At 31.7% G+C, this 23598-nt stretch overlaps 5 protein-coding genes across 6 annotated transcripts in view; 3 read left to right on the top strand and 2 right to left on the bottom strand.

Moving 5' to 3' along the window:
- Positions 1 to 1901: 1901 nt before the first annotated feature.
- Positions 1902 to 2685, bottom strand: LOC123654015. The gene has a single exon (XM_045589976.1). It carries the CDS (start codon positions 2494 to 2496, stop codon positions 1939 to 1941), a length of 558 nt encoding a protein of 185 aa, XP_045445932.1. The 5' UTR covers positions 2497 to 2685; the 3' UTR covers positions 1902 to 1938.
- Positions 2686 to 10141: 7456 nt separating this feature from the next.
- Positions 10142 to 10867, top strand: LOC123653777. Its single transcript, XM_045589760.1, has one exon. It carries the CDS (start codon positions 10142 to 10144, stop codon positions 10865 to 10867), a length of 726 nt encoding a protein of 241 aa, XP_045445716.1.
- Positions 10868 to 12025: 1158 nt separating this feature from the next.
- Positions 12026 to 18206, top strand: LOC123653776 (pescadillo homolog). The gene is made up of 6 exons (XM_045589758.1): positions 12026 to 12049; positions 12134 to 12367; positions 12446 to 12817; positions 12933 to 13656; positions 17038 to 17228; positions 17901 to 18206. The coding sequence occupies exons 1-6, from the start codon at positions 12026 to 12028 to the stop codon at positions 18174 to 18176; spliced, it is 1821 nt and encodes a 606-aa protein (XP_045445714.1). The 3' UTR covers positions 18177 to 18206.
- A 125-nt stretch (positions 18207 to 18331) lies between these two features.
- On the bottom strand, positions 18332 to 22852 carry LOC123653987 (protein pelota). The gene is made up of 7 exons (XM_045589951.1): positions 22641 to 22852; positions 22292 to 22535; positions 21954 to 22208; positions 21219 to 21441; positions 20679 to 20871; positions 19658 to 19764; positions 18332 to 18551 (listed from the first exon to the last, which is right to left on the bottom strand). The coding sequence occupies exons 1-7, from the start codon at positions 22679 to 22681 to the stop codon at positions 18454 to 18456; spliced, it is 1161 nt and encodes a 386-aa protein (XP_045445907.1). The 5' UTR covers positions 22682 to 22852; the 3' UTR covers positions 18332 to 18453.
- Positions 22853 to 23077: 225 nt separating this feature from the next.
- Positions 23078 to 23598, top strand: part of LOC123653460 (restin homolog) — a 68212-nt gene continuing 67691 nt past the window's right edge. Inside the window, exon 1 of one of the 2 annotated variants that reach the window (XM_045589455.1) lies at positions 23078 to 23428. The gene's annotated coding sequence lies outside the window, so the exon portion shown is untranslated. The remainder of the gene's footprint in view (positions 23429 to 23598) is intronic. The other variant, XM_045589457.1, reaches the window with a different exon arrangement.

Genomic DNA, 23598 nt, shown 5'->3' with positions numbered 1-23598 from the left:
TAAAATCCGTTCTTAACGAATATTTACGTCTTATAAGGAGTCTGTCTGCCAAGTTTTAAGTTTTGGCTATTATAGTTTCGGAGATTTCGTGATGAGTGAGTCAACCTACCATCCCCCGTTTTAACCCCAAAAGGGAGTTGATTTCTAAAGATACATTATTTGGACACCTTTCTACCATCTATAGAGCATACATTTTAAATTTCATGTCTCTTACATCAAAAACATAGGACTTTTATACAAACTTCCAACCCCAGTTTTACCCCCTTAGGGGTTGAATTTTGTAAAATCCATTCTTAGCGGATGTCTACGCTCTTTAAGGAGCCTTCCTGCCAAATTTCAAGTTTGTAGCTATTATAGTTTCGGAGATTTCGCGATGAGTGAGTCAGCGTACCATCCCCCGTTTTAACCCCAAAAGAGGGTTGATTTTTAAGGATACATTATTTGGACACCTTCTCACCATCTATAGAGCATACATTTTAAATTTCAAGTCTCTTACTTCATAAACATGGGACTTTCACACAAATTTTCAACCCCCGTTTAACCCCTTTAAGGGTCGAATTTTGTAAAATTCGTTCTTAGCGGATGTCTACACTCTATAAGGAGGCTTCCTACCAAATTTCAAGTTTGTAGCTATTATAGTTTCGGAGATTTCGCGATGAGTGAGTCAGCCTACCATCCCCCGTTTTAACCCCAAAAGGCAGTTGATTTCTAAAGATACGTTATTTGGACACCTCCTCACTATCTGTAGAGGACACACTTTAAATTTCAAGTTTCTTACTTTAAAAACATAGGACTTTCATATAAACTTCCAACCCCCGTTTTAGGGGTCGAGTTTCGTAAAATCCGTTCTTAACGAATATTTACGTCTTATAAGGAGTCTGTCTGCCAAGTTTTAAGTTTTGGCTATTATAGTTTCGGAGATTTCGTGATGAGTGAGTCAACCTACCATCCCCCGTTTTAACCCCAAAAGGGAGTTGATTTCTAAAGATACATTATTTGGACACCTTTCTACCATCTATAGAGCATACATTTTAAATTTCATGTCTCTTACATCAAAAACATAGGACTTTTATACAAACTTCCAACCCCAGTTTTACCCCCTTAGGGGTTGAATTTTGTAAAATCCATTCTTAGCGGATGTCTACGCTCTTTAAGGAGCCTTCCTGCCAAATTTCAAGTTTGTAGCTATTATAGTTTCGGAGATTTCGCGATGAGTGAGTCAGCGTACCATCCCCCGTTTTAACCCCAAAAGAGGGTTGATTTTTAAGGATACATTATTTGGACACCTTCTCACCATCTATAGAGCATACATTTTAAATTTCAAGTCTCTTACTTCAAAAATATAGGACTTTCATACAAAATTCCAACCCCCGTTTTACCCCCTTAGGGGTCAAGTTTCGTAAAATCCGTTCTTACCGGATGTTTATGTCCTATAAAGAGCCTACCTGCCAAATTTCAAGTTTGTAGCTATTATAGTTGCGGAGATTTCGCGATAAGTGAGTCAGCCTACCATCCCCCGTTTTAACCCCAAAAGGGAGTTAATTTCTAAAGATATATTATTTGGACACCTTTTCACCATCTATAGAGCTTACATTTTAAATTTCAAGTCTCTTACTTCAAAAACATAGGACTTTCATACAAACTTCCAACCCCCGTTTTACCCCCTTAGGGGTCGAGTTTCGTAAAATCCGTTCTTAGCGGATACCTACGTCTTATAAGGAACCTACTTGCCAAATTTCAAGTTTGTAGGTGTTATAGTTTCAGAGATTTCGTGATGAGTGAGTGACCTTTCGCTTTTATATATATTATAGATTAAATTATGTTTCTTATAGCATTTAAGATCTGTTTCTAAAAAAAAACTTTATAACGAAAATAGCAAAAAGTGATAAAATAAAAAAATAAACATTTTAATTGTAATATTTATTTTATATATTTCACCTATTGTAACACTTTACTATTCTGATCATGGTTAGCTACACTTGAAACGCTGGCATGGTCATTTGTCGCTTGATCGATGTGACTAGGTAACCCCTGGAGGTAATGGCTATTTACACCGCGATAGCCATATGAAGGTTTTCCGGTCACTGGCGGTGCATTGTCGTAGTCACCTTGAGAATCTGGATTCACCATATGACCAGTAACAATGGATGGTGAGCAGCTGAAGAGTAGTGGCACGGAACAATCGCCGACATTCGCATTTGGGAAGACTCCATAAGCAGCCCCGAAACGACTTGCCACTTGTCCATTATAACGGCCCGCTGATTTAACAGGCCCAAACGCAAAAGGAGCAGGTCTAAACATGTTACCCATTTGTGCGGTATCAACAAAATTACCGTCTGAATACCTTAACATTTCTCGACTATCTTGATAGGGCTCTTCAGTGCGGTACCAACTTCTCATGTAATCTGGAGATCTGTATTCACCGTTGAAATATCTCGCTTGTAAAGGACCAAAGTTACTTTGATACATCATGTCAGGGGCGTATGCTACCGGCATGTTCGAACTTGCGGCAGCGCATGGTGACACAGCATAGAAATTGCTGTCCAGTCGCCTGTCATGTTGATGATCAACTTGGATGTTCTCTGTTTTTACAGCTCTTGTTTCTTCTTGGCCATTTTCGGCAACAGGCACCGAAAATACTACAGTTACGAAAATAACACATACAAACGCCCCAGAAATAATCTTCATTTTGTTAAGACTCTACGTACAATATTCGGAATTGTTATTTGAGCCATGTTTATATATGCTATTGCGACTGTTTTTTGCAGTCAATACATAATTTAGCTGCAATAAGTAGGTAATCTATACTGAAATTATTAAGATAAAAGATTTGTTTGTTTGTAAACAATATAATCTGAAATTAATGAACAAATTCTAATAAATGTTTTAATAGTAAAAGACAACGTTCACGTTACTAGTAAAAAAAAACTTGGGTAACGTAATTATTATGTAATAGGTATATAAACTTTCTAATATCGGACTCAACACAAACGAAACCGCGACGGTTGGCTAGTTATTCATACGGCGACACCTGGTCGCGATATTTTTGCTTATTCGTAATATTTTAACACACATTCAACAACAGTTTTGTACAATATTATAAATTATTTATTGGAATACATAAACTTTTAACATTGCTAAAAAATTTCAATTTACTTACTTTAAAATTAAAAATAATAATAGCAAACGCCATTAAAAATAAACAAATGCTTCGTAGGTATTTTGGTTCACCGAGTTACGCAAAAACGAGTAGAGAATGATTGACTTTTCCAGTATAACATTATAATGGCCTTAGAAAGTTAATTAAAAATAAGTAAATATATCTTTGTATTCTATTTATTGAAACCAATTTTGATAATGCTTTTATGAGTATTATATATTTTGCAATGACCATAAAATTTTTTATGAAAAATTATAAGTAAGAGTTATAGTTTTTGTTTTAGTTTTCTGTCGATTAAAGGTATAAAACAATACAATACCATTTTAATAATAGTAACACCATATTTTAGACACTGAACGGGACATATCTACGCACCTATGGAAAATCAGGAGTAACGAAATTCAGTAAAAATATGTTATCTTAAAATTACATTAGACAAGTACAATTTACAAAGACTATTTTTGGGCAGAAAAATTGAACAGCATTCGCACTAGAAAATGATTTTAACGTGACAGAAAATGATTAAAAGACATTTGGACCGCATGATATAATACAATTTATAGGTATAATTTCAAATAGTATAATATATTTTGTCACAAAAGAAGTAATAAAAGCGATCTGATAGATAATTGCAATTCCAAATATTTTTTTTCTTGCTTGTGGTTTCGGTCGCATGGTCTTTTTCTACACTTACATTTTTCTTATGCTAGTTTCTTAGCAACTTTGTTGATTTTATATGTAGGCGGTTTATATTTTTATAGTAGATAGTTGATTATATATGTATTTAGATTTTGACTAGCTCGTTTGCGCAGTTTGTGGCTTTCTGCTCCGCGGGTTGCGGGCTCAATTTCCGCCCGAGTCAGGGTGGAATAATTGTATATCTATATATTTATATAATTTATTTCTTTGTCTATCTGTCAAAAAAAATCTTTAACAGTTGGCTGTTACCTATAACCCAAGCATTAAGATGCTTATCATAGGAACAGCTGACCGTGAGTGTGTGTGTGTGTGTGTGTTATAAGATATTTCTTTATTTATTTTGTTTTATAATACCAATACTATACTATACTACTTTACTATATAATAAAGATACCCTTAGATTATGATTTTCGAAAAAATAACAAACTCGTTATTGCCTATTTTAATGCCGTGAATCTTGAAATGTTCATTTAATATTATTTATCCGTGTAAACTTTAAGTTGACACCTTTTAATTGTTGAATTTGAAAATGATATTTCTTATGTTTACGTCTTAATTGAAATGCTTAATTAAAACCTGAGTTTAGATAGGTAAGTAAATAATTGTGTTTACTAGCAACCGAAAAAAACCGACTTCAATTACATCGACAATTAATACAACGTAGGTAGACGAAAAAAAATTAACAAATGCACTAGTCGTCACTACGATTTTCGAGAGTTCCCCTCGATTTCTCTGGGATTTCATCACAGATCCTGGTTTCCTTATCATAGTACCATCCCTGGAATATCTCCTTTCCAACAAAAAAAGAATTATCAAAATCGTTTCATAAACGACGAAATTATCCCCTAACATACATAAAAAATATATATATAATATATACGGTCGAATTAAGAACCTCCTCCTTTTTTGGAAGTCGGTTACAAAATGATGATTTGTATGAGAAGTTATTGTAAACGATTATGTTTGAATATAATTTATATTTCCCTATCTGACAAGAAATAAGTACAATAATAAGAAAAAATAAATACTCTAGTTATGTTATACTTTTTAACCGACTTCCAAAAAAGGAGGAGGTTCTCAATTCAACTGTATTTTTTTTATGTATGTTACTTCAGAACTTTTGACTTGGTGGACCGATTTCGACAATAATTTTTTTAAATCGAAAGGTGGTATGTGTCATTTGGTCCCATTTAAATTTATTTAAGATCTAACTACTACTTTTCGAGTTATATCTAATAATGCGTTTTTACTTGACGCTTTTTTCGTCGACCTACGTTGAATTATACCGCATAACTTTTTACTGGATGTACTGATTTTGATAATTCTTTTTTGTAAGAAAGGAGATATCCCTAGTTTGGTACCATGATAAGGAAACCCGGATGTGATGATGGGATCCCAGACAAATCGAGGGGAAACTCTCGAAAATCCGCACAACTTTTTACTTCGTATACCGATTTTGATAATTTTTAATTACTTAATCGAAAGCTGATGTTTATCGTGTGGTCACATATAAATTTTATCGAGATCTAATAATTAGTTTTTGAGTAATCTTTGATAACGCGTAGTTACTTGACTATTTTTTCGTCGATCTACGTTGTATTACTTGTCGATGTAATTGAAGTCGGTTTTTTTTTCGTTCGTTTGCGAGCAAACACAATTATTGAAGTTACACATTCATTTGACGCGTTAAGGATAAATGATGAGTGTTTATACGATGCGCGCGAACACCGCCACAAAAAACCGACACCCTGAAGTTAGCTAGTCAACGAAGAAGAAGTTAGCAAAGTGAAGTTAGCTAGCCAATGAAGTATAACTTCTTACGTGCGTACATAAGTACACACACATACACACTCTTTTTTTTAATTCTACCTACACCTTTTAGAAGTTTTGTCTCCGAATAAAATCTTGTGTTGCAGAATAAAATTATGACTATGTCAGTTTTTTTAACCAACTCCTAATCGCTTTGAATAATTTTGATACATCATAAGTATTCTCTATCTGAATTTAAATTAGGACACGGAAATTACAAGTAGGTACCTACGTGTTATTTTAATGAAAGTGTACATAACATAAAAAATAACAACTATTACTCTATGTTTATTGAATTATTTGCTTTAATCACGTATAGACATAAAAGGAAACTAGCTGTGCCCGCGACTTCGTACGCGTGGGATTTACAAAAAAGTTATTGTTCAGTTCACATAGTTATAAAATAAATAAATTTCAAAAATAAAAGTAGCCTAAGTTACTCCTTCTTACATTAGCTGTCTGCCAGTAAAAGTACCGTCAAAATCGGTCCAGCCGTTTCAGAGATTAGCCGGAACAAACAAACAGATAGACAGACAAAAATTCAAAAAAATGTTATTTTAGTATATGTATCATGTATACATCCATATGCATTTAGTAAAAAGCGGTTTTTTAATATTACAAACAGACACTCCAATTTTATTTATTTGTATAGATGTAAAAGTACGTATACGTTAATAAATAAGTATAAAATTAGCTGACTACAAGTGTGATGCCTTCAATTTTTTTACCATACTATATAGTTTAGTTAAGTTTATTACTGTATTCGTATTATACGTATAACAATACGTATAGTTCGCGTCATGTAAAAAGAACGCTAGCCTTGAAGCTACGCAGAAGCGATTTATCGGTCTATTTGGTGGTTATGGGGAAGCGGGCGGGCGTGTTTATCACGTGTCGCATGCTTGCCGGTGTGCTATTGGTTGGACAGTTCGACGTCGACTCAAAATATTATCGCGATTATCGCGCACAAAAGTTTTAAATTACAAAATTCTCCATTTACTATTTATTTCACTAAAAAACATATATCAATTTATCATTTTAAACACATAAAAACTATTAAGATACGAATATCGAGAGTACAGATAATTAATATTTTTGAATACGACATATCAATAACTAAAAAATTTGTTATTGCTTTTGTTTAAAAAAAATTGTGATTTTGTAAAGTGATAATTATTATTATACTTATTTAGTCCGAATTATTCGCACTTGTATTTCTAGTATTTTTTAATGTACCTACCAATAACCATTATACGAAGCCGCGAGTGAAAGCCTAATTAAAAAATAAAACAGTAGTACTTGTGCGCGAGTATACCCATGCGCAAACGCACCCCCTCCAGTTTCTTTCAGCGTTCTTTTTACGTGACGCGAACTATACCTGCCTCTCTAAGATTAGTTAAGAACTTACCAGGACAGTCTTCAATTAAAACGCAATTTTTACCGTATTCGTTACGGATATAACCAGCAGAGCACTGACATCCAACATAACATTCCCATTTCCGAGGACAGAGCTCGTAATTGTTCCTCGCTAAGAGTTTAATATTAACACAAGTTGGCGGACATCTCAAACCACATTGTGTAAACTCTTCATTTTCACGTAGGCATGAGGATGTTTTGAAAGTTAATACAATCCTTATCGAAAACACTACGCATAACATAAAAGAACTCATTCTAAGAAAAGCTAATTTTTAGTTTTACCATATCGCCTATAAACAATAAATAATATTTTTATCGAAAATAAATTCGTTTGATAAATATGTTTAATATAAAACATGTATTATGTCTCTTATTCTTGTTGTTTGTCATAGAATTTTTAGTTTCCAACAGAATATTTTTAAACATTTACAGTTCCTACATATGATATTCGAGAATTTATACATTGCTAAAAATTACAGATACTATTTACGTAGATAATATAATTTAAGAAATAAAAAATCTGTCTGTAAATTTTTTTGTAAAAGTTTTTGCATGAAATTTAGTTTTTATACAAAGGTACAAACTTGGCAATGTACAAAGTTAGTAAAGGTCCAAAAGTTATTTTCTTAATTTTGAGCCATTATAATTATAAATTTTAAGTAACTATTGAAGTACATATTTTTTAAAAGTTGCAGCCTACAATATATTACATACTAGCTGCTGCCCGCGACGTCGTCGCGAGAACTGAACAATATATATTTTTTTAATTCCTCGCGGACGAATTCATGGCCACAGCTAGTACTTTATAAAATACATTGTACAATAATGTTCTTACACTATGATTACTTAATAAGAAATTTCAATAAACTACTCTTGGAAACATCGAGGGGAGGCTCACAATGAGGGGACGTCATATACCCAAACAAAAACATATTTGTCTAGATACAAACATCTGCCTGAAGCAGGAAATAAACACAGCTAAATAAAAGTTAAATAATATACAGCACTATATACCTTTTCCTTAGCTATTTTCTTTTTCTCCGGATCAATGTCGTTCTCACTGTCTTCAGACTGGGAATCTTGCTCCACTTCTTGCTGGTACTGTTTTGTGAGGGCTGCTTCAGCGTCGCCACTGTCCTCTTCTTTTTCATCATTATCTTCATCACTCGCTTCTTCGATGTCACTATCTGATGGATCATCTCCATCTGTAAATTAAATGTGGTTAGTTTACCGAAGTTTTGAGAAAGGTCAGTAGGAAAGTGTTCTCGACGTCATAAGGTTATCTTTTTTTAGAGTTTACTACTTAAGAATAGATTTTCATGTAAGGTCCCTGTATGAACAAAATATGAGGAGTAAAAGTAACTGAATGAATGGCCTCGTTACGTTTTTGTTAACGGCAACTATCAAAACCCTATTGAGTTCGGATAGATGGTGTTATTTGATACTAGCTGCTGGCCGCGAGGTCGTCTGCGTGAACGCTATACAGCACCAAAAACACCTACGATTATACCTTTAAAAATAACATTCATTTACCCGTTTCATCTTTACATTTCATATCTACAGAAAAATCTCATAGATGGCACTGCTTTAAAATTGTCTTGTCTACTTACATTCATTTAATTATGTTTATCGGCTTACTTACTTAGCTAGCTTATATAGCATGGTTATTAACATAATAACAACAACTTTCAAATATGCGTCGTTAGATTACACGTTGTTACAGAATGTGTTGAGAAAATAAAGGTTCACTGCTCGTTCCCGGTAGGTGATAGCATGATAATATGTAACCTATATGTTGACCCGACTTCTTAATAATATTAGTGACTAATTTGAAGTAAATCCATGTTTTTAATTTTTGAGTTTATCCCGGATATACATACAGACAAACAATTCTAAAAACTATATTTTTGGCTTCGGTATCGATTGTAGATCACACCCCAAGTATTCTTTTAAAAAAATATTCAATCTACAGTTTTGACTTTCCTACCATTTTATTATATGTATAGATAAGTAGGTCACATACGTACTACTTAATTATATAAGAATTGCTGTGCGAATAATTCGCACTAAATAAGTCATAATTATCACATTACAAAATTTAAAATTTTCGGTCACCAACCCGCCTGCCCAGCGTGGTGACTATGGGCAAAACATATGAGTTCACGCCATTTTAGGCGCGAACTTGTGGAGGCCTATCTGTGCAACAGTGGATCTTGCTAGGCTGAAATGATGATGATGATGAAAATTAAAAAAATATACTTATATATTATGTATTGCAAAACTTCTTTATAAACAATATTCAACATGTAGATAAACTTTAATTTTATCACTAATATTACTCTAACTATAATTTTCATAATTAATTTATCTACAAAAACAAAAGCAAGAATAAATCTTTTACTAGTGGATACCGGTAGAGCAAGCAATTATCTATAGAATAATATGAAATTTATGTGAAGTAATTGTGTGGTTTTTTTCAAAAACGGGACGCAAACATCTTGACCTTAGCGAATTAATATGTATAGGTATATATGATAAACCCGAAACCTTGTAAAGTTTAGTGAAATCTAAAAACATAGAACTTAGATGTTTGTTACTGTTTACATACAATATTTGGCTGTTGATAAAACGTTATAAGTATTATTAAGTATTTATAAAACTCGATTAATACATTACATAACTGAACTTCCCGGTTAAATACCCTGCGATATACACCTACTACTTAATGAACAATTAAGTATAGGTATTTCAGTTTCTCCACAAAAATGTTTAATTTTGAAAACAGAATGTTATCTTAGTTAAAATAAATCTTTGCAGAAATCTATGTACTCATATATTAAAAGTATTATAGATCTATATAATTTTCAGTAATTGAATCTCATAACGTGATGATATGCGGTAAGATAAAATTAATAAAACGTGTCTTCATCATAAGTTATGATATAATTTATCTTTGATCATGATTATCTATAAAAACTTTATCTTAGTAATTTTTATCTTCTTATATATAAAGGAAAAGTTTAGTTTTAATCATTAACATAAGTGTATCTTCTAACAATGTTTAATTCAAAATATATAGTATTATTATTTTCATTTTACTTTAATTGGGCGCAATGCCATGTTCTCTGGGAAACCACAAATACTCTGCAGCCGGTACATGGACTGTTTGTTAAGCCATCAATCGATGGTACTACTGGAGATCTCTACGTGGCAGCTACAGAAGACGATGGAGTCAAGTCTCAGTGGTTAACTGATACACCTGTAAACTTCTTACCTACAACAACTCAAAACCAACCGAAATCAATTCCGGTATCATACACCTCGAGTGCTACAAAGACGTCATCACCGAATGAGGAAACTATTACGAACCAGAAACAAGCTGTCATTACCAGTCCTGCAGTAAGATACGCGTACGCAATACCCGTTCCAGGGGGTGAAGGAAATTTCTTTGCTCCCTATCCCTATGCTATTCCAGCAGCTGCAGCAGGTGAAAGTACTAATACTCCGTATTGCGCTTCGGAAAATACTGCGCAGACTTATTCACCCTTTCCATATTTTTATCCTTCGATGATGTCAGCTATTACTAATGCGATGAATTTTTTCAAAGAAGGTGAGACTGAGGGGGGATCGCAAAATATATCACCTCAATCTCCTCCGTACTGGCCTCATACTTACGGATATCCTTACCAGTACATAATGATTGATCCTAAGACATGGTCACAAGGACAAAATAGTGCGCTCGCTTCTACAACACCAACTGAGACCAGCAGTGAGAATTCTTAATTTTATGTTTGACTGCTGAATAATTTTAGAATTTTCATTTTATTTATTGTAAATTATTGTAAACATTATTAATAAATATAAAACTTAAATGAAGGTTTTTTGATTTAATATATTTCTACACAAGTAAAAAATAATAATACATTTATTCCGCTAAAATATGTTCTGTAAGATATGCTTGACAATTCTATTAAATAAAGGTAGATTGTAACAACACTCAAAACTGGCATTGTTTTTTGAGATCCATCTCTATTTAACTAGATTTTAAATATTTGCATTTTATTTTAATTGTATAAGCAAATATTCATTCTCAAAATCTGGAGTAGTCCAAATGAGGAAGTACATCGAACTTACAAAATATCACAGCTAAATAATTTTGCTTTCAAACAGTGTTGTGTTCCTGTGGTGAGTAAGGTAACCAGAGGTCCAGCCAGGATTGGGGGTAGAGTCAGCAACACGCTTGCGATGATTCTGGTGCTGCAGGCGTCTATAAGTTACGATAAACGTTTAACATCAGGTGAACTTATTTGCCGACTCAATTGTATTAAAAAAATGTGGGCTTTGATTGAGTGAAAAAGAATAATATATCAAAAAAAATGGCCGGTGAAACAACAACCCTAAATATATCAAGATGTGGTTAATTTAATTATTATGTATAACTACTGTAATCACGTTATTTTTAAATTTATGAATAATCTTATAATAAACTAGTACAAGTTGGTAATGCGCTTGAATCTTTTCGCATTTACGTTCTTATGATGTCTTTCGATAAAGAAAGTGCGTAAATAAACTTCATAATCAAATAACATAATTATACATAACTTTACATAATATTTACATAATACATAATTTTACATATAATACATAATATTAACACATGATAAAATAAATGAAAAGTGGCCGGTGACACACACATATTACAGTCTGCGGTATTGTCTATGATCTTAAAGCGCTGTCAACCAACTGTCAACACAAAAAACGTGACAGACTTAGCAACAGTAACTGTTACTGATCTTTTAGACTTTTACATTCGGCGCATGCTTTAATGCTGTAGCTCTGAAACAATCAGATTTAATATGGTCACATTTTTCAATACGTGTTAACTTATTAACGTGAAAAAGTGGTTCTGTGTAATTAATTTAAACTGTGTAATAATTAAAGATGGTGGCAAAGAAAAAAAAGAAGGTATGGGTATAAATTAACCAACAATTTAACACGTGTTGATCAACATTACGTATTTCATTAAAATAAACAAAATTATATTTTTAGTACTCAACGGGAGAGGGGGCTCAATTTATGACGAGAAAAGCTGCATTAAAAAAGCTTCAACTAACTTTAAAGGACTTTCGCCGCATATGTATTCTTAAAGGGATTTATCCTAGAGAACCTCGTAATCGTAAAAGAGCTCAAAAAGGGGCAGGTGGTATTAAAACGTTATACCATACAAAAGACATAAAATTCCTTCTACATGAACCAATAATATGGAAGTTGCGAGAGTTAAAAGTAAGTATATTCAAAGAATTATTAAAGGTTCATTTAGTCAAGTTCTCTTTATTTAATCACATTATTTTATTATAATAGGTATTTCAACAAAAAATTCGCAAAGCTCGTGCAATGCGGGAATATCAGAAGATGAAAAAGTACTTCAGGGACTACCCAGAGATAAATATTGACCACATAGTTAAAGAAAGATACCCGACATTCGTAGATGCTCTCCGAGATCTTGATGATTGTTTGACTCTGTGTTTTTTATTCAGTACATTTCCTTCTCTCAAAAAAGTGCCCCCAGATCAGTCTCTTCTTTGCAGAAGGCTGACTGTAGAGTTTATGCATGCTATTATAGCTGCAAAGGCTCTTCGCAAAGTATTTGTTTCTGTAAAAGGTTACTACTATCAAGCAGAACTCGAAGGTCAAACAATAACATGGATTGTACCACATCACTTCTCATTCCAAGTAAGTTTCCACTAGTGTATGATGTTTTATTACAAGTTCTGAAATTTGTTTTTTTTTGTAATTTTTTTATTGTTGTGAAATATTTTTTATAAATCTGTAACATTTTTATTTTTAGCCACAAAGTAAAGATGAGGTGGACTTCAAAATTATGTCGACATTTGTTGAATTCTACATAATGATGTTGGGTTTCGTTAATTTCAAACTGTATCACTCTTTAAACCTAGTATATCCTCCGAAATTAACCGCTGCATTTAATTCTGATGCAGACAAAGATCTTGTTGATGAAAGAGCATATGTGGCAGAGAGGATAGCCGCAATGAACATTTCAGTAGCAAAAATAGAAGGTGCTAACGAAGTAGAGGAGCTACCCGAGATTGATATTTTCAACACTGAAGACACAGACCCTCAGAAACTTGAAGAAGCTAAATTGGAAGCTGAGAAAGTGAAAAAATTAAAGACCATGTTCAAAGGGCTTAAATTTTTCATTAATAGAGAAGTTCCAAGGGAACCTCTTGTGTTTATAATTCGTTGTTTTGGAGGTGAAGTATCATGGGATAGGGACCATTTTGTTGGTGCAACTTTTGATGAATCAGATGAATCAATCGCTTATCAGATTGTTGATAGACCCAGCATGGACAAACAATATCTATCTCGCTATTATGTTCAACCACAATGGGTGTTTGACAGTGTAAATGCAAGAACTTTACTTCCAATTAATAAATACTTGATGGGAGCAGTTCTGCCTCCCCACTTGTCTCCATTTGTTGATAAGACTAAAGATCAAGTATATATACCTCCGGAAGAAAGGGCACTCAATGATCCCAATTTCAAACCTTTAGGTAAGTTATTTGTATGGTTGGTATTTTAAAGAGTTCAATATTTTATGATACATTCTCAAATAACAATTTTTAATACAGTCCTAACTGCTTACACATGTATATTTATTTGTTGATTGTTTTTATTATAAAAACTGACAATCAAATATTTAACAGGCAAAAATTGCATTTTAATGTTTCTAAACGATTTTATGAAGTTAATGGCTTGCCCATTTTATAGTTGCTATACAACACCAATATGCTGTAAAATTAGATTTGATAATTCTCAATTTCTACATTGTAATTTTTCCTGACTCCATGCTATAATGTAGCTTGCCGGATTTCTTTTAGTACTACCCTAGTTCCATAATTATGTTCTTTTGTTTTGATTAAGAACTGTATTATGATTCTTGTGTTGCAAATGATTGTTAAACAACATATTCCTATTCTTCAATTCTCAAAAAATCGGAGATACACCCGATTCACAAAAAGGGAGACAAAAAATTACCTGCGAACTATAGACCTATATCTATTTTGCCCTCATTGTCAAAAATTTTGGAAAAAATTATAAATAATAGGCTCACTGTTTATTTAGAAAATAATAATATTATTTCGTCAACTCAGTTTGGTTTTCGTAGGGGGAAATCAACAGATGATGCAGTATTTACACTAACTGATTATATAAGTCAAAATTTAGATAAAGGAAAAAAAGTATTATCCATTTTTTTGGACTTGGCGAAAGCCTTTGACACTATTTCGGTACCCAAATTGATTTCTAAATTAGAGGTATTGGGAGTTAGAGGTAAACAACTAGAGTTGTTTAAAAGCTACCTTTCGGAACGTACACAATGTATACGTGTCGATAATTATGTTAGTAATTGTCTTCAGGTCGAGTATGGCGTTCCACAGGGTAGTATTCTAGGTCCTACACTGTTTTTGATTTATATCAATAACCTCTCTTCCTTGCTTTTTTCACAAGGTAAATTGATATCGTATGCTGATGATACTGCATTAGTATTCGTCGGTGATACATGGTCTGAGGTTTTTGCAGCTGCGCAGGATGGTTTTGATGTTGTAATTGAATGGCTTCAAAATAACAAATTAACAATAAATATTGAAAAGACCAAGTATATGGTGCATTCGATTCGCAACATTAATGGGCCGGGTGAGATCTACAAATTGATATGTCATTCCTGTGGTCGAGGCTCAAACTGCGCTTGCCCTTTTATTGGGCGAGTGGATTTTATCAAATATTTAGGTATTACCATAGACTGTAACCTTAACTTTAAACGGCATATTTATGATTTATCAAGTAAAATTCGAAAGTTAACTTACATTTTTAGAAATCTTCGAGACGTTGTTGAACCAATTATTTTAAAAAGAATATACTTAGCTTTATGTCAATCTATCATTTCATATTGCATTGTATCTTGGGGTGGAGCATCAAAAACAACTTTAAAATCTCTTGAGATAGCTCAACGCGCGGTACTTAAAGTTAGTACTTTCAAACCACTTCTTTATCCAACGAATGAAATATATAAATATTGTGAGGTCCTCACAGTTCGACAGTTATTTTTACTTCATATTATCTTGAAACAACATTCAGAGCTATATAAATATACCAAGAAAATATTAAATAAGCGCCGAAATTATACAATATGTTCCAACAATCAAAAGTTTCGAACTGCGTTTATTCGTAAATTTTATTGTTACTTGGGACCTTTTATCTATAACAAAATTAATAAAATGTTGAAAGTTTCTTCTGACAATAGTAAAATATGTAAAACAAAAATTTTTAACTATTTTTTGAGCTTATCTTATGATGATACTGAAAATCTTATCTGCACTTAAAATTGCTAAAGTAAAACTAATCATTACTGTAAAAAACTTGCACAATCAGCTATCCATTATAGACAAAAGTACACACACACCCACCCACACACACACATACACACACACACACACACACACACACACACACACACACACAGACACACACAAAACAGCATGCGAGTACTTACTCTCACTTCGCTTATACTTAATAAAATATTCGTTAATATTAAGAATAAAAAAAAACTTATTTTTAAAAAATTGTTTTGATGGTAAATATTTCCAAACTTTAATAATTGTCAACCTTTTTTGTTTTTTCCAAATTTTGTATTTATAATCCTTGTTTTTTATTGTCTTGTCATCTTTGTATACAGATTAGTATTATTTATGTATTCGGTATCTGAACGCAAATTCTGATTATGTAACAATAAACTAATTTTTGGGGAAGACACTGTGGCCTGTAACACAGCTTTATTAAGCTAGCACGGGTCGCAGGGCTTCTTGATATTGTAAACTACATAATTTGAGCAAATAAAAACTATTTATTTATTTATTTATTTATTTAAACATATTCCTATGTAAATGTCGAGTGGTTTTTTCGTGAATGTCTAATATGTATTTTTGTTACATGTTTGTATGGTAATAATAAATAAATAAAAACATGTATGTGTCAGCTCAGATGCATGACTGGAGTTACTCCTTCTTATCTGGAAGTCTAAATAGGCTCTAAAAAGCTAAGAAAAAGATTAATACCATATCAAATATAAATAAACATCTATTCATATAATAAAATGGTAGGAAAGTCAAAACTGTATATTGAATACTTTTTTAAAAGAATACTTGGGGTGTGATCTACAATCGATACCGAAGCCAAAAATATAGTTTTTAGAATTGTTTGTCTGTATGTATATCCGGGATAAACTCAAAAATTACCACATGGATTTACTTCAAATTAGTCACTAATATTATTAAGAAGTCGGGTCAACATATAGGTTACATATTATCATGCTATCACCTACCGGGAACGAGCAGTGAACCTTTATTTTCTCAACACATTCTGTAACAACGTGTAATCTAACGACGCATATTTGAAAGTTGTTGTTATTATGTTAATAACCATGCTATATAAGCTAGCTAAGTAAGTAAGCCGATAAACATAATTAAATGAATGTAAGTAGACAAGACAATTTTAAAGCAGTGCCATCTATGAGATTTTTCTGTAGATATGAAATGTAAAGATGAAACGGGTAAATGAATGTTATTTTTAAAGGTATAATCGTAGGTGTTTTTGGTGCTGTATAGCGTTCACGCAGACGACCTCGCGGCCAGCAGCTAGTATCAAATAACACCATCTATCCGAACTCAATAGGGTTTTGATAGTTGCCGTTAACAAAAACGTAACGAGGCCATTCATTCAGTTACTTTTACTCCTCATATTTTGTTCATACAGGGACCTTACATGAAAATCTATTCTTAAGTAGTAAACTCTAAAAAAAGATAACCTTATGACGTCGAGAACACTTTCCTACTGACCTTTCTCAAAACTTCGGTAAACTAACCACATTTAATTTACAGATGGAGATGATCCATCAGATAGTGACATCGAAGAAGCGAGTGATGAAGATAATGATGAAAAAGAAGAGGACAGTGGCGACGCTGAAGCAGCCCTCACAAAACAGTACCAGCAAGAAGTGGAGCAAGATTCCCAGTCTGAAGACAGTGAGAACGACATTGATCCGGAGAAAAAGAAAATAGCTAAGGAAAAGGTATATAGTGCTGTATATTATTTAACTTTTATTTAGCTGTGTTTATTTCCTGCTTCAGGCAGATGTTTGTATCTAGACAAATATGTTTTTGTTTGGGTATATGACGTCCCCTCATTGTGAGCCTCCCCTCGATGTTTCCAAGAGTAGTTTATTGAAATTTCTTATTAAGTAATCATAGTGTAAGAACATTATTGTACAATGTATTTTATAAAGTACTAGCTGTGGCCATGAATTCGTCCGCGAGGAATTAAAAAAATATATATTGTTCAGTTCTCAATTACAAAATAAATATTTTTTTTAAAAATAAAAGCATAGATTGCTTACTTAGTTACTGCTTATTACGTCAGCTATCTGCCAGTGAAAGTCCCGTCTTAATCGGTCCAGTCGTTTCATAGATTAGCCGGAACAAACAGACAGACAAAAATTATAAAAAATGCTATTTTGGTATATGTACCGTGTATACAGCGTGTAAAAAGAGGTTATTTTAATAGACACTCCAATTTTATTTATTTGTATAGATAACTTAATTTTTGTCCTTTTGTCAGAAGATAATTTTAACCATTTTAATTGAATGGTATTGACATTGGTAAAGAAATTTTGAAAAAAAAGTACAGAAAAAAGTTGAAACCACAGAACCAGGTATAATTTACTGATTTATTTAATTTATTTTAGAAAAAAGCCATGGCTGTTACATCTGGTGTAACTCACAAAGAACATCCTTATCAGAAAGAAATAGAAGATAAACAAGCTTTCAGGTTAAGAGAGAAACTTGTAAGAAAGAAACACAGGAACTTGTATAAGAGCATGAAAGCTGGACAAGAGAAACGAAAGAAAGAAATATGGCTCTTGAGGAAAAAGAGGCGTTTACACGACGAAAAAGTCAAAGAAGACAAAAAAGCAGAGAAACGAAAACAAAAAATGCAAATGTTAGAAGCCGCGTCGTCTTAATTCAAATTAATAAAAATACATTACTGTAAATTGTGTTTTATTTGCTTTTTTCAATAAATATATTTTGTATTAGTTTATAATTACACCTATTTATATTACACATTAATAAATTTTTACATGTATCTATTTGGAGGTTTAGAAATAACTTAATATACTTAAATATTAAGAGTTTATTATTCTATATTATTAAATAAGTCAACATAAAACAACAATGATAAATGTAACATTTATCAAAAGGTATTCAACACATTTCAAAGCACAAATGTTTCATTTTATCCTAATCTGAATCTGAGTCACTTTCTGGTCCATCACTATCTTCAAGCTCGGGCATCGGAAAGCGTAAAATTGCAGCTATACCAGTTAACTGATCCAATTCTGTAAAAAAAAAAGGAATTAGGAAAGGAACTATACATAGGATCAGTGGAATATTACTTGATCTCGGACTATTTTCTTTTAACTTGAAAATGCATTACTATTTAGTATTTATTTATTTAGAATTATAATATATAAAATAGAAATTTTTAACCAATATGTCTATCCTTAAAAAAATATATATGAGAAGTGAAGTTTTTCAATTTTTAGTAGCCAAATTGTATAGTAAAAGTAGCTAATTAGCTGTCCAACTTGTATTTTATGAACGAAGTTCCTTCGGATAGTATAGAAGCAACACAATTTGAAAAAAAAAATGTTGAAGAAAATATATATAAATATATTTTCTAGTTCTTGATTTTTTTTTAATTTTGTTGACTGGTTTTTAATTAAGTACATAAAAGTATTTAGGAAATTTAGTATTTTCGAAAATAACAAATACCATAAAATAAAATAAATCAAATAAAATAATAATAATTCAAACTATTAAATGAAAAAAAAAACAAATGTCTTTATTTATTTTTGTTGATAGTATAAAATTACATAAATAATTAAAAAAAAAGTTTACTAGTAATATTTTAGTTTTACAAATGTCATATTATACAGTCGTGTGACTGATATTACGAGTACGTCACTTCCGTTATATATTTTTCTTACGGTTTTAGTATCACATTTTTTTCAGTTCGGTCACCCAGCGAAATGTCAAGCCTGCCGTAAGGAACTTCGTTCCAATATTTAACTCAAAAATTTAATGACATATTTTTAGATTTCTATGAAAAACGACCAGTGTATAATACCAATTCAATTTTTTAAACAAGATTAGAAACCTAAAGATTTCTTTTAAAGTAATTTATTGTGGGACTGACATGACAGTTGTAAGCACTCAAAATTTTGTTAAGCGACACTTACAAAACCTTAACTCCTATCTACATTCTATACATTTAACATGCATATTCCACACATAAAATTATAATAAGACAGAAACAGCGATTATTGTAAATCATTTATATTACATTACATTATACATTTACTCACTCTGTTGCTCGTAAAAAAAAAATAAGAATAGATTGTTTAAAACTGCAAAACATTAACAGGCAAGTTATTTTACTTACGTTCACCAGAAACATGCATGCTTGAAAATATCCTTACATCACCACCATTCTCTCTCGCCGAATCAACCAGGGACACATACTCTTTTCGCTTCTGTATATCTTGACACCTTTACAATAAAAATTAAATTTAACGTCATATAACATTGTTCTAATCAATGGACTCCATTGTACATAGCATTTCAATTATCTCTAATGATAAGTATTTGAATTAGAAAGTGAAGATGTATCTACCAGAAAGTAGTTTGGTTTGCAGCTACCATGCACAAAGACTATCTAGCTTTGTCTATACAAATGAGTTAATTTGAATGTAATGACTATTTTACACTATTACAAATTTTGAGAAAATTTTTAACAGAACTTTTATGGGTAGTCTATTATTTCAGGAAAATATTAGAGACACAAACAAAAATATCTACACACATACAAATTTACAATAAATTGAAAAGATATATTTATTTGCAACTAGGTTTTAAGTTATTATTTTAATATGTAATTGATTTTTTTTTAAGACTGTCAAACTCATCTGCTAGATACAACACAGTGACAATGTTGCCGTAAAATGTTGACACTATCACAAAGACCAAGATCATCGGAAAGCAAATAATCATATAAAGGGCCAAGAGGGTAAAAAAAAGGTTAAGTCAAATTTATTTGAGTTTCCGATTGATTATTATAGCTCTTAATGAGTATTGTCATGTGACATAATAAATTAATAGTATGTGGGAAAAAGCTGTATAATCACCTAAAAAAACTACTTTAACAATAGTGGTAAAGAGGACTCTTTTCCTCCTTTATATTGATAGTGTTTAAGTAATGTCTTTTCAATACAAGAGTAAATAGAATAAAGAATTATTAAAATAATGTCACATAAGGAGTAAAGATGACTTTGAGGATGATTTTTTGGTTGAATTTATATATATTTTTGTTGTTTGGCTCTCATTAAAATTTAACCTTAATTTGGCCCTTTTGGACAAAACCTCTTTTTTCCCAGGCCTTTCATATATTCATCATACATTATTACCTGAAAAGTTTATCAGATATCATAAGGGTTTCTATAGCCATTGCTTCATTTGCTCGTTCAACATGCTTTTTCCCATAAAATGCCTTGGCCGGTTCTAATTGTAACATTGTGTAGAAACTTTCTAATAATTTTACTTCGCTTGCTGCTTTTGTATCTGATATTTTATTCATAACTGCTGGTTCTTGGAGTACCTCTGTAACACAAATAACACAGTTGAAACTATTTAGTTTGTCTAATTTTGTGTAATATGAAATAATATCTTTACTATTATTTTCATAGTATTATTAAAATATGTATATACATTTACTATTATGGGTTGACTGGAAGAGATCTCTTTTAGAGATAAGTACGCCCTTGCCAACCTTTTTTTGTTATCAAAAACTGTAAATGTTTTTAAGTGCTGTAGAGAATATAATACTAATAAGAAGAAACTAAAAGATTTCTAGTTTGTTTGCTACATAGACTTTTAAATTATATTTGAATTTTATAAATTATAATTCTTTTTATGCATATTACATAATAGGCTTAGATGTATTTTACCTTTCAAAGAATGTTTAAATCCAGATGATGCTTTAACAAGCAAAAATTTAGACTTGTTTTCAATGAGCAACTTATTATCAGTTTTGATTGCCTGTTGCATCATGTAATCAAAAAACTGATCTTTTACAAAGCCAGGGGACGCAATGATTACACACTTAACTACACTAAAATCTATATGCCTCAATATTCCTTGCATAACGGCATCATAGAACTTGTTCAAACCCTGAAAATAAACAGATACAATAATACAATTTTTAGTACCCAAAAACAGCAATAAAAATTCTAGCAAAATAGCACAGAGTAGAAATAATGGTCTTATAGCTGAGAAGCAATCTCTTCCAGGAAATTCCAGGAGTAGAGAAAACATTCTGCAGATGTACTTTTGTAATAAAACCCTATTTCTTTACTAATTTACTTATTTTAATATAAAAATGCAAAAAGTAACAAAACTATACAAATGTTTAGTAAAAATAACTCAAATTCCATTAGAAGCAAATGGTACATAATTTTTTCTTCCTAGCAACCTTTACAATGAGTAATCCATAATCAACCATCAACCATATCAAAATGTCAATTTTAACAAGAATTTTACAATATATATAGAGTAAGGTTATGTCCTTTTTTGTTTGTTACTGTTCAATAATGTAAAGGTTTTTAAACATATAAATGAATTTTATTTCCTATATTCAAATTCTCTATAAAATAATTCTATATTTATAAATAATATACTAATACCTTTTCATGCTGTTGTATAAATCCTTTTCGTTTTCTGGGTATAGTAACATCTATCTTAGATCTAACTAATGTCATGGAGGGTGTGATGAGACAGACGTGAGCTAGACCTTCTTGCATCACTACTGCTGCTACATCTGCACTGGCAGCAGGATCGCAGGCCATCTCCACCCGTTCTAAAGCCACCGAGTCCCATAATGGTTTGCGTAAAGTAAACTTTCTGTTTAGTTCTAAGTCCAAGGTGTGATATGCTCCCATCTAGAATTTTTGTCGAATACATTTAAAAAACAATACATGATAATATCCTATAAATATATACATACCAACTGAGGATAATATACCTTCACATATTGGTTTTCAACAATATTACGACCTTTGAGCCGTAATACACAAGCTTGAGTATCGAAATCTATAGTTTCGACGGTTATAGTGAGGGTCGTGCGAACTCGGCTACTAGTAGATGATCCAGTGGAAGACTCTGTTTGTACTTTTCGAACTGTTGATGCTGTAACTGCATCGCCTTCAGAAATGAGATTGTAAGCGTGCCACATATCCTCAGACTCCTCGGGAATGAGGGCGATGCTCCTAACAAAGATAGATATAGATATAATAAAATAGTTTAAAATAAATATCGTTAAACATAGACTGATGAAATCGTACCATATTTCATGTGTTAACAATAATACTAACCCACTGCCATCTTTATCGATATTTTTAAAAACGAGTTTCATTTTTATAATATTTAATAACTACACAATCTTAATAAACATTTTGTTGGTAAAATTTTTCGTTTTCCTAATTTCGTTTGTTGGACTATTTTTCTTTGACACAAGTCAAAATGTTACAGCAAACAGTATAGATAACTATAAAATTAAAGTGAAGTGAAAACTTGAGATTCTTGAGAAGCATGTGTAATTATAAAGGTAAACTGCAAAGTTTTAAATACGTACTAAAGTAGCACTGTTTTTTATAAAATTATTGACGTTTAAAGGTAATATTTTACAAATATTGTTAAGAATACAAAAAAAATTCTAATGTTTTTATTGCGTGGAAAAAAGAAATACCAAAATATTCTTTATTATTGAAGTTTCTAAACTGAACATACAATTACCAAGATGAAGAGCAATGTATTGCAAAATGCAAATTCGAAACTTCCATGCACCTTTCAAGAACAGTGCTTCAATGTATAGGAAAACAGTGTTGTAATTTTTGTGTTGTGCGAGCGTCTTTCCAGTTTTCTATGGTTTAATTGTAAATATCTAACTTTGCTTCGATTTTAATTGTTATTAATAATTCGTGAGTGGAATTGTTTTAATCGTATATAATAAAAAATATATAATAGAAATAGTGTGTCGGTTAATTCGAGTTTATGTGTAGTGATAACGTTGTCAAGCTCAGCTGGTCCGATGAGCGGTAAAAATTTTGCGAGTTTTTCTTAAGACACGGAAAGCACTTTGTGCTCTATTTCCTCAAATCAGGTATGCAGTTATATTCTTATGTTAAGTGCCCACAAGGAGCATAAGATTTTTTTTATTCAAATTTATTTATACACATGAATACTTATTCACATTGTTACCATATTTCGAAAACAATATGATAAATTACGAAAAACGTGAATAAGATTTATTTACATTTATGCTTACGTTAT

This window comes from Melitaea cinxia, chromosome 5 (assembly GCF_905220565.1).
Source record: "Melitaea cinxia chromosome 5, ilMelCinx1.1, whole genome shotgun sequence".
In the NCBI taxonomy this organism is placed as follows: Eukaryota; Metazoa; Arthropoda; class Insecta; order Lepidoptera; family Nymphalidae; genus Melitaea; species Melitaea cinxia.
The sequence above is the reverse complement of the archived record's forward strand: the minus strand, read 5'-3'. Positions and strand labels throughout refer to the sequence as shown.